At 35.7% G+C, this 12,130-nt stretch overlaps 2 protein-coding genes across 2 annotated transcripts; both read right to left on the minus strand.

Moving 5' to 3' along the window:
- Window positions 1–4,262: 4,262 nt before the first annotated feature.
- Window positions 4,263–5,103, minus strand: LOC125829712 (transcription elongation factor SPT5-like). The gene has a single exon (XM_049508904.1). The coding sequence runs from the start codon at window positions 5,084–5,086 to the stop codon at window positions 4,574–4,576; it is 513 nt and encodes a 170-aa protein (XP_049364861.1). The 5' UTR covers window positions 5,087–5,103; the 3' UTR covers window positions 4,263–4,573.
- A 555-nt stretch (window positions 5,104–5,658) lies between these two features.
- LOC125829918 (phosphate transporter PHO1 homolog 10-like) lies at window positions 5,659–11,241 on the minus strand. Its single transcript, XM_049509143.1, has 13 exons — window positions 10,635–11,241; window positions 9,586–9,922; window positions 9,420–9,468; window positions 8,937–9,008; window positions 8,705–8,834; window positions 8,460–8,580; window positions 8,086–8,338; window positions 7,905–8,009; window positions 7,770–7,814; window positions 7,534–7,683; window positions 6,403–6,681; window positions 6,183–6,319; window positions 5,659–5,977 (listed from the first exon to the last, which is right to left on the minus strand). Exons 1-13 carry the CDS (start codon window positions 11,194–11,196, stop codon window positions 5,875–5,877), a joined length of 2,343 nt encoding a protein of 780 aa, XP_049365100.1. The 5' UTR covers window positions 11,197–11,241; the 3' UTR covers window positions 5,659–5,874.
- Window positions 11,242–12,130: the final 889 nt, after the last annotated feature.

Raw genomic sequence — 12,130 nt, forward strand, 5'->3', positions numbered from 1 at the left:
GTAGAAAGGGTTATATTCCTGTAAATAACTGTGGTATCAAGTACAATCAGCCCCGCCCCATTCGTCCCTCATGTGACTGCCGGACTGCAGCTGTAAACTCATCCCATGTAGTTTTCTGCTCTGATGCAAATCTAATAGCTCTATCAGGAATATCAAATGCCTTTATGATGGTTGTTAATGTTATGGAATCGCGATTTCCCCGGGTTCTAGCAGCATTTCCTTTTCCAGCTGATATTTAAGCACATAATCATAGCCATGCCAGTCACATAATTAGTACTAGCAGATAATGAAACAACTAACTAGAAAAAGGAAGAAGAATGAACAACATTTTCTTTTTTCTTCTATTAAGCTTAATTAATACTTTTATCCCCAAGTGCTCTCCCACATCGTTGATAAGTATAGCTATTTGCCTCTTTATTTTTGCAAGAAGCAGTGTTCACATCGCCGAGCTCAGTAGCGTGGGCTTGTAACTCAAGTGGGGGCATTAGTGTTGTGGAATGTTGAGCATGTCCAGAAGGTAGGGCTTGTGTGACAATTCTCTGGCCAGCCCTGTCCAAGCACAGAGTTGGGTCTTGTGGCCCAAGCGAAGGCTTGGGCTGCTGGGCTCCTAGAGCGGGGTGGACTGCGTGAGGCTGGTTTCACAGAGCAACGAATAGCTCCCGCTCTGTGCAGTGGAAGGATAACGGGCTAGTGTCATACAAGTTCATTGAATGTCTGATGGGCTGCTCTAATTAAACCACCACATTTTTGGGCTTGATTTCTAATTCTAGCAAGTTACAGTAATCTTTTTGTTTGGTCTTTGTTTATCCTTTTTGTTTCAGGAAAATAGGGAAGTAAAATGTTACAAAACGCCAAAGTAACTTGGCTTTTCTTTTTTTTACGATAAGGAGCTTTCAAAAATGATTATAGTTTGAGCTTAACTAGAATTCGATAGTTACAGTTGACTTAATTATGATTCATAACTACATGTAAGTAGTAGGAGAGAGATGAGCATGACTGGGAGAGGGAGTAGAGGTGATCGAGATTTGAGAGAGGATGAATTCATGTTGTATTCATTGTATCATAAATACAATTGATTTGTATCAAATGTATTTGTTCCTTGTGTATTCACTCAATATCAACAAACACAACTTGTATCAACAAATACAACCATATATGTTTGATTTCCCACCTTGTTATCTCCTCCCAAAGTTCCCCTACCCCTGCGAGTGATATGGTTTGACGGGCAAAATTGTGTTATGTCCAATTACCCCACAAGTCAGCCACTATTAGGCAATGAGAATGATATACGCAACCAGAGGCAAAGAGATACAATACACAATATAAGCAAATTAAAAAAAAAAAAAAACATTGTCATTTCGAGTCCCAGAACCAAATGAAACTGAATATTTACAAACATCAGACTGCTAAGAGCAGCTCAAAAACACATGGACAGAGATGGAAAGGTTGGTTGAAATGAGGGCATTATACAGATTTTGGGACAAAATCCTCAAACGGTCTCCAGAGCCTCAAGGATATAAGCCAATCCACAAGTAGAGCAAGAACACACAAGAATCTCAACTCAAAGATAAGCCAATCAGGGTAAATCATGATTGCCACGAAGCAAAACGATGATACACAGTACTAATAGTTCAATATGACTAGGTCATAGACCAGCAAAACTAAGATCGAAAGAGCTGTTTAAGATGCAAGCACCAAAAAGGATAAACAGCAAGTAAAATGGACCATATTGTAGCTTCTAGCATACCACAGCACCAGATTGCACACAACACAAAATGAAAATACGAATATGACAGGGACAAATTGATGAACGCTGCAGTATACATGACATAGGAAGTATGCAGCCAGGGAGGGGAATTTGAATTTCTGTTCATATCAGTTCACAGGTATTGCATTGGTATTTTGTATGATGGTCGTTACGGATAGCCTCATCTGTAAGAAAAATAAAATGTTAATGTGTTTGGAGCACAACAGGAGCAGATCTCTTGAAACGCTATTTCATAATGTAAACAGACTATCTTCTTCTAAAAAGGAGAAGGTAAGAGAGATGCGAGCTATCTAAAAGATGATGAGATTCAATCAACAAGCAAGAAATGAGATATAATGAGCTAAAGAGATTAAACAACCTAAGCAAAAGTCATATGAAGAGCACTAACATAAGCCCCGGTTTATCAGCTAATCTACTTGATACACACTTCCTGGAGTACAGTGCTGAATGCAGGTGTAATGTTAAGCAGCAGTAAAAGCCTAACCATATTTTTCCAACATAAAACAGCATTTTCCTCTGGGTATGGGAACAAATATTCTCCTCGGAATATCTGGTTGAGAAGCAGTGCAACAGGATGCACTTCCTTTTATAGTACAGTGCAGAGGACAACATCAGTGGCTTAAAATGCATTGTACATGCAGATACCTGCCATTATGACTATATCATGGAACCTTTAGTAGCATACATTACAAAAGATCAGGCAATTAACAGCAGCAGCAGGATACAACCAAAAACCTACTTCATTTGTACTGTCAAGTCTTCAAACGAAATCAATAAAAGCTATAGATGGTAAGGATGTATATATTTACAGTTTAGGAACTTGAGATTCTTGCAGGCAACAGCACTGAAAGACTGGGTCTACCCTTTACTTTTTCTGGCATACTATATTCACAATTTGTCTTCAGTCAAACAATTGAAAAAACAAAAACTCATGTACTGCAACGGATAAGCAAAGAAGTTGAGTTGATATCAAAGACTCAAACTTTATCAGTATTAGGAAAGGTAACTCTTGTCAAGCAAGAACCTTTAGAAACACATAGTTTGTCTTTTAGAAAACTTAAATTGTCCAAAACATGGGATTGATGTCATTGACGAGTAAATAGAATAATGTCTCACTTTATTATACCATATTAATATTAGGGAAAAGGGTCAAAAATGCCCTTAAACTATGTGAAAGGAACAAAAATGCCCTTCGTTTATAGTTTGGCTCAAAAATGCCCTTAGCGTTAATACTTTGGTTCAAAAATGCCCTTAAACTATGTGAAAGGAACAAAAATGTCATCCCTTTATAGTTTGGCTCAAAAATGCCCTTACCGTCAATACTTTGGTCCAGAAATCCCCCTATAGTTACAAAATGGGTCAAAAATGCCCTTTTCCGAATAAATATATATATTTTCTTTTTAAACACATTTTTTTCCTAATTAAAATATTATTGAAGAACACTATTATTGTTTTCTTTCTTCTAAAATCACTTTAACAAATAAAAAGGTAGGAAATATTTTTTTTCTTCTTAATCTCATTTTATCAATTAAAATAGAATAACGTCATGTACCCTTTGGACATATAATATATGTCATATATAAGATTATAGTATATCCATCATTAATTTATATTTATATAACGATAAAAAATAAGAAATATTTTCATTTTTTATTTTTTTCTAAATTGAAGTAGGATAAACATTTGCTAATTTAAAAAAAAACATTATTAGAAAAGAATGTGTTAAAAAAAATATTTATTTGAAAAATGAGCATTTTTTACCCATTAAATAACAATAAGGGCAATTTTGGACCAAAATATTAACGGTAAGGGCATTTTTGGACCAAACTACAAACGGATGGCATTTTTGTTCCTTTCATATAGTTTAAGGGCATTTTTGAAACAAAGTATTAACGCTAAGGGCATTTTTGAGCCAAACTATAAACGGAGGGCATTTTTGTTCCTTTCACATAGTTTAAGGGCATTTTTGACCCTTTTCCCTTAATATTAAGATAACTTTGATAAGCTATATGAGTGGCTCATGGATCTTAACAACTGATAGTAGAATGTAACAAGATGCAATAACATTACCATAGCTCTACAAATGCAATCTTGCATTCTTATCTTGCTCAGTCTGTTTCCAGCTGAACACATGGAAAATAGAGAGTTATCTCACTGGTTTTCAAAAGATTCAAACCAATAACCAATTACCAACTAGTACTCAGATCAAGTTTAACCAATTACCAACTAGTACTCAGATCAAGTTTCTTTTGAGACAGTTGAAAGTCAAAACCTTGCAGAAAAAAAAGAAATAGATACTCCTAAACTGATGAAGAATACAGATAGCAAGTAGTCAATCCATCTGATTTTTCCTTAATGCATCCACACTTTTTTTCCTCACAATTAATGCATTTACACACAAATCAACAACTAATATACTAATTCCAACAGCAATAAACTAACATCAAATTCTTATTTATCGAAAAAAAAAAAGACAGAAATTGCAGATCAAGAGTTGAAGGTCATAGCTGGAAGATTTCTTCTGCTCATTCCAGTATCATTATATCATAAATCAGAAGAAACTATAGTTTACACCAAATTTCGCTGAGTATACAAAAGACACAAGACAAATGCAACTAATTATTCAGTTCATGAGAAAGTTAAAATTTGAGGCAACTTCAGTACAATTATTGGACTATTCTCTTCCCTCAATTCAAAAGAATCTCCCAGTTTCCACTTTTTAATTATCAAAATCACCTATAACATTCCAAGCAAAAAATATCATTTTTTTTTCTGATTCTGCAGACTTACTAGCCTCTGCTTTAGCTAAGAACTATTTGAACTCCCTTCCAATTTGGTGTCTGATCCGGTGTCGTTGCCGTCATTTCCTTGCTCCTTCTGCTTCTCCTTCTCCTTCTCCAATTCAGCCTCTGCAGCTTTCTCAGCTTGTAATATAGGAGCATAATAGTCAGAGTGGACCTCCATACACTTCTTCAAAGCAGAAGTAACCTCAAAACACTTTTCCACTATATCCTCTTTGTTCTTCTCCCCCTCTTCAATACATTTTTCCCAATCAATAAAAGAGTCTTTACAACCTCCCCCTTTCATAAATAAGCAAAAGCCACATTCACCCTCCTCCTCTTCTTCCTCATCGTTTCCAATTTCTTCTTGGTCTTCCTCCTTAGGTTTTTGGGTTTCACCCGTTTCAGCTTGATGGGTCTCTTCAATTTCAGATTTTGATCCGTGGGTCGGTGAGGAAGACATGGTGAGGATTGTTGAATTGGGGGAGCTAGGGTTTGAATCTGAAAGCATGCAAGTAAAGTTTCCCAGGCTGCTCATAAACCTCCTCTTAAACCCTTTTTTATTACATATAGGACATTATTTATTTATTCATTTATTTAGAAGAAAGTCAGGTCAATGAAAATTATTAATGCCAAATAAAAGAACTGTTTTTTTTTTTTTTCCCAGGGTTGGCACAACATGACAAGACAACTAGTATCTTCTAGATAAAAATTACCCCTAGCAATGGAAAAGGAAAATACGGTTTGCTAAATGGTTTAAAATCGTCCACAAAAGGAATGTCATAACATATGAAGTTTGGGAACATAACAATATATTGGCTCAATGAATTTGGTAGCCTAAAGCCATTAAATATGATTAATAAAATTAAATATGTTTGATTTTTTTTTTCTTCTTGATCATTCACTTGATTATGTAGTTCGAAATCATTCTGAACTATGAACAAATGCAATAGTAACTATGAACAAATGCAACACTATTTACTATCTTCGACTTGAACAATATACAATCAAGAAATTTTTAAAATTAGTATAATTCTCAACAATGTATTCTTTCTCTCCCTCCTTGTCATTGCACATCTTTGCCTTGTTCTGGAATCTGCCTGGTTTTTTGTGTGTGAAAATTAAGCTCTTTCACACGCGTTCTACTCTTGGCGTCTGCCTTTAAGCCCATAAATGTAACAACTTCCTGAGCTTAGATAGCAAATGTTGTATATCAGACAACATTTGACATGTGAACTCTTCATGATGAATGACATTTGCTGTTTGCTAAAGTTTGGCAGTTGCTAGCACTCTGATAAGGTAATGGGGATAGATAAATGTTCATATTTATTCTTCTTTGTGATCATCCTCTTCATGGTACGCGAAAGGAAGTGGTACTGACTTGAATGCCCGGTATTTCCCCACATTGTTCAGGTGCTCATTTTCCAACCTGATAAATTACAATGTATATATCTCAGTTCGCGTACAATTATCAACAAGACTGTACATGGACAGCAAAACTGCTGTGAGCTGTCCAATGTCAATTCACAGAACTTCAAAGATGATAAATACGTCAATACACAGTTTTTCTGCAAGTCATTTTAAGTTGGGAACAACTGATCCAAAAGAAAATGTGGCATGAGAGATTGTAATACCTGAAAAAATTCCACATGCCACGTCGAATCACTTCTAAGCAAGCAAATATGCTTGAGACAGTACTTCCTCGCAAAGAGTGCACGTTGAATCTTAATACCAGTTGTAGCCAGGCAAATCTGAGCAAAACATCCAAGACCTGTGAGAATGAAAAAAGTTAAGAGTAGCTAACAGCTCATCTTAAAATGAATCGGAACAACTTAATTGTCATATGGAAGCTACCATGGCTGTGAAGTATACACTTTTATGGTGCAGTATGAGCTTATCCCGCAAGAACTTGTTCTTGGACTTCCTTCTCAACAGCCCCCAATCGACAACTATATCCCAGTATGTGTTGAAAAGAGTTGTGATAAGTGAGCTCAGTATAACCAACACCTCCCAAGTCAAACTCTTTCTCAGTACATAAGCTGTTTTAATAACGACTGCCAGAATTGTCAAAAAGTATCTCAAGCCATTGTATGCCTGTGCTTGATCCTTTTCTTCAAACAGTCGACGGACACACTACAGTGAAAGCATATGGATCTTTAAGTCTACTGTAAAGGAAAATATTCCATTCTTGAGTATTGAAAGAAATGGCATAAAGATACTATTAAGTTATATACAGTTGTCCCGCCTGGGTTATGTAAGAACTTTCAAAGGTGTATATATAATATTTAACTTCCATCCTTTGCTTAAAAGGTTTTGAATGTTGTATTCTTTCACATGTTATCGGAGCTAAAATTTGCAAACCCATATTAGTTTGACTAGCAGTAACAAAAATTGAAGGAAAAGAAACTATAGGAGAAATACTACGACTACCAGTAACAGAAATTGAAGGAAAAGAAACTAGGAGAAATACTACGACCGCCAGTATGGAAAGATAAACAAGATCCAACTCTACTACATACTAACCTTCTACCCTAATTTGTACCCTCCACAACCTCCTATCTAAGGTCATGCTTTAGATGTGCAGATTCGTTCACAGATATCATAGGGGAATTCTAGGTTCAATGCTGATGAAAACTTTACACCCTTTACCATGAGTCATCTCATTGCCGAGGCTTCAGTTTTCAGTAGAAGCAAGAGATATATGTTATTAGTACATTATGGAGAAGATAAAAATATATTAAGAGAAGCGAGTTCCTAACAGAATATGATTTATGCTTAAAGCCACCAAGGATATAGCTGAGCAAGAGATGTTGGATTTTCATAAATTGTGAAAACAATCTAGAAGATGTCCCATGTCCTAGAAACAAAACACAGGCAGGGGGAATCACAAGAGATGAAAGGAGGATGGAAGATCCTTAGTGGCACTCATCTTTTCATATACACAATTTACAGTAATGAACTAACAATCAAAAGTTGTTGTCAAACCTGAAAAAACCGAAACCAATATGGTATGATTGCTAGAATGAAGTAAAATATGTTATAGACATTGTGACTTTGGCACGTATTATGTCCATGCGAAGGTTTAATCCAAGTATAATAGCAAATGTAATACTCCAAACTCCTTATTGCTTCAACCTGTATTATGTAGGAAGTTAAAACCGCTACAACAACTAAAAGATGAAGTAGAAACTAAACTCTACAATGTCAAGAAGTCACAGAACCTGGCTAGTCAGCTGGTCTGCTAGAAAGAAATCTGGAAGAGTAACCTGCACAAAATGAGAATTTAAAGAGAGAGTTAGCCCACCTGGATATAACTATATAGTTTTGATTTACGACTCATTATCTGTTGAATATACCTTGTAAAGAGGAGCACAGATACAGCGGAAGACGCATCTTATAAGGAACCAACGACTTGAGCGATAAATGATGTTAAACGGGCAGAAAGTAATGAAAAGAAGTACCTGAATAGAGAATTATCTTTGGTGAAAGAAAGTAAATACAGTAGAACTGATCAGTCAGAAAGCTCTAAAATTTTACCATTATCAATCCCAGAGGAACATATTCAATATGTGTACCATATACTTCAGCTCTTGAATTCATGTGCAGATGCATCAGGAGAGCGGCAAGGACGAGCATTGCTAGACCATTGCTAAGAAGAAAGACTTCCCTAAAGCTTAACTCGGTCCCTTGCTTGAAACCAAAGATAAATGCATAGTTGATTTTGTAGTGCCTCCAGAAATATATGTTTGCAGCATATAAAAGCATATGCAACACAATGTATGCATAAAAACTGCCAGACAATTCAAAACTCTTCTCTAGTCAAATTACAGGCTCAGGAAACCCCAAGTATGGTTTTTCATTATGCTGGTATTAGGTATATTCGCATAGAAAAGAGTTTTATCCTCCCTTACTTGTAAAGTGGAACTATCTTGTCCAAATAAGAGGTGCCTTCATCTTTATCTATCAACTTTCTGTCATCTCTTAATAGAATTACAGCAACTAGTAGAGCAATTGAGCAACCAGAAAAGAAGCCTGAAAATTGTGAATGAAGGACCAAAATATAAAGGGTACTATAAAATGCAAAAAAAGACAACATCATATCTAAAAAAATTGACTGTCCAATCAGTTCTGTACATCATATATTTGCATTACTTGCCTGACATGAATGTTATACGATGTTTTTCTCTTTTATGCTTTGGCCGCAATATCTTCATGCCTTCTCTGCGGTTCGACTGCGAAAAATGCTTGATGAAGGTGGTCTCCACCCTGTCCAGAAGACTGGTAACCTATGATGTAACAGTCAGTTTCAAGTACAACACTACGATAAAATTCTCGTTTTTTTACAAGAACAACATAATCCTAATGGTGGAAGGATATATCAGACTAACCTCCTCAGAGCTCCCAAGGTAAGAGTTATCCACCATTTTCAAGTATGATCTTGCTGCTTTTCTAGATGTAATCTGCACTTGGGAAAAGGATCCAAAATTTCAGGATTTTAAGTTCCTTGGTGACAGACTGCAGCATTCCTGGAACTTGCTCAAAATGTTGCTTTCACTTATAGCTAATACTCCCTCCTTTTCAATTTATTTGTCTTTCCTTTTTAATCGTTACAGAAAGACTGTCTCTTTCCTTTTTGGCTACTCTTTAATTTCAACTTTCCACAACATATTTTAAAACCACAAGATTAAAGGGCATTTTGGTATATTCTATATATCTTTATTTCAAGACTATAAGATTCAAAAGTCTTTTTTACTTTCTTAAACTCCGTGCCAAGTCAAAACCAGATAAATAAATTGAAACGGAGGGAGTATAATGTAAATGTAACTGAAAGGCAGGCTATTGAAATAAGCTTTTGGTTAGTGAAACCTAACCTTTTCGTACTTTTTGAGGATCTTGGAGAATGCAGACAGGTTCATATAGCTGTTGTAAGTTCATCCAAGAAGTAGCAGGCCAAATGCAGAGAGCCAGAGAATAATTAAATTGAAAGAATAATTTTGGAAAGAAAATTAAAGCAAGTCAGAATTTAGTTTGCACTACCTGAAGTGTTTTAGATGGCGAAGTTTTTGATAGAACTCAATGAAAATAAGCTTCAGCCTATGTTCAACCTTCTTTAGTTCCTCTTTCTTATAACTCAAATCATTCTCCTTGGATTCGCTCAAGACACCTCTTATAGTTGATATGGGACTTTCAAATGTATTAACAATCTTAACATGATCTAGGATTTCAAGAGGATCTGTTTTTTGTGAATCAGTATCTCTGTTCTCTCTTAAAGAATTGCGGTTGATGGGAAGCTTTGGATATGAAGCATTAGTCATAGAAACCTGTCTTCCATAAGTGGGGTCAAAACTTGGACTGACAGGCATATCATCTGTATCTGCACATTGACAGTGAAGAATCTGAAAATGCAGTAGAACCAAATATACATAAACATCATCTGCCTAATCACACAATGAAGCGAAAGATAGTCGTAGAGTTGGGCTATGTAAGCAGATGTAAGCTGCAAGTACTAAGTTGAGATTGGACCTTGTAGCCAACTGAAGGCCAACTAAAATACAGAAGATGTGGTTTCTCTGGTAGAGCTTCAAGTACTACACTATTGAACTTTGTTGACCTTACCAAACATAGCATACTCACGCAGCTCTTACCATAATATCCAGGTTACTTGCATAATTATACTCCCTCTATTTCAATTTGTTTGTCTTACTTTCCTTTTTAGTCTGTCTCTTTCCTTTTTTTTTGGCAAGATTAAAAGACATTTTAGTACATTCTACATGACTTTAGTTTAAAACCACAAGATTCAAAAGTCTTTCTTTATTTTTTCTTAAAACTCTGGGGTAAGTCAAAAGCAGACAAACAAATTGAAATGGAAGGAGTATTATTTGATGAGTTACTGTTGGTTTGTCATTGAGTCTGCTCCGAAGGGGGATCAGCATCATGAAAATTCCAACTATCAATTTTATTGCTATATAGTTACTACCTGTTAAGCTCATAAACTCCTTATTAGAACATATTAAAGAGTCATATTCTCTCAAAGTTGCACATCTAATATGTGAAATTCATGAAGTGGATTTGATCGAGTCCCTTACCTACAACCGTCATTCTGAGAGGAGATGTGATCCTCGAAGGTGTTGAATTGTTAATGTCCAAGGAAAGACTTTGAAGGGAAGGAAATGCATTGAAACCCGGATCCATTACCTTGATACGTAACGCGATCAAAGCATCCATCTGTTTATTCAGTAAAGTTACTTCCCTCATGACTTCATCCACCTTGTCCTTATAGAAGGTATTAACTTTGTTGAATTCATGGTCTAGTTTGTCAAAGAAGCTAATTTCATTTTCTGCTCCTTCAGGAGATGCCAGGAACTTGGTTTTGTAAAATTTTCTGTAGTTTTCGTGTGGCACAGTGTTTACTGCTATCACCTGGTTCTCAATATCACTAGTATTCTGAACACTGCCTTGTAGATTTAGACCACTAAAGTTGCGATACAATGCCAACCTCTGATCTAAAGATGTTGCAGGCGTTGGAGGCTGATTGCTTTCCTTGAAACGGCGGATCTCCTGTAATATTTGTTTGAGTCCAGTGTAGTCCACATAAGCTTCTATCCACTCTGGGACCATTTCCCTTTTGAATTCCTTACCAAACTTCATTCTTGAATGTTATAAGTATCTGTTTACGATCAAAATTTATACTCTTTATGGAAAGCAAACGCCTGACTGTTGGGGGATATTTCTGCAAGATTCCAAATATCTGTGCCATTAACAAGTGATACAGAAAATGACTAGTGCACATCCAATAATTAGCATGATCACAAAGAAAGATTCCAGCTTTCAATTAAGTCATAATATCCAAGATGATAGATTAGGAAGAAAATGTGAAAAGGCAAGCAAAGATATAAACAAACAAACAAAGAATCTGTCCTCCCTTGCACAAATTAAATAACAAAGAGATGAGTTAATGTTTTGGTATGGTTGAAGTAATGTTACTTGACACCGACATGGCACCTAAACATGCATTTAAACACTAGTACAGGCTAAAATTTGGAGTTTGCAATCCATTTTTCGATAACCAGGGACTTGTAATCCACAATCTATTTATGACCATATACAATCTGCAACTCATACTTTTTTTCTCTAATATTTTCAACTTTCAACTTACTGGTAATAAGAAGCAATCTCTCAAACTAACTGAACCAGCAGAAATATGGAGAAGCTAATTACCATAAATCCAATGTTCCTCCATCAACACACTTTCTACCCATTCAACACTTTACATCACTGATATGCAGAGTAACAAAACTCATATAACTTTTAAAAAAATTACTAAACTTTAGCTAAACCAACAATCTCCTGAAATACCCAAGTCATCAGAATTCAAGAAGCTATATTAGGGGATCTTAATTATAACTTACCTCAATAATTTTGATTCCCCACCTTATAATCCCGTCTTCCACTAACAAGCTTATAGTAGCAATTAGTATGTACAAATATCGTTAAGCGGATAGCTAATAGTGCTTCATTTGCCTAATAAGGTGATCTAGAGACGTGACCTACTAAGCTCAGAATTAGGTCACGTCCAAGATAA

The sequence above is a fragment of the Solanum verrucosum genome, unplaced genomic scaffold, assembly GCF_900185275.1.
Source record: "Solanum verrucosum unplaced genomic scaffold, falcon-dt-bn FXZP01000008.1, whole genome shotgun sequence".
Classification (NCBI taxonomy): Eukaryota; Viridiplantae; Streptophyta; class Magnoliopsida; order Solanales; family Solanaceae; genus Solanum; species Solanum verrucosum.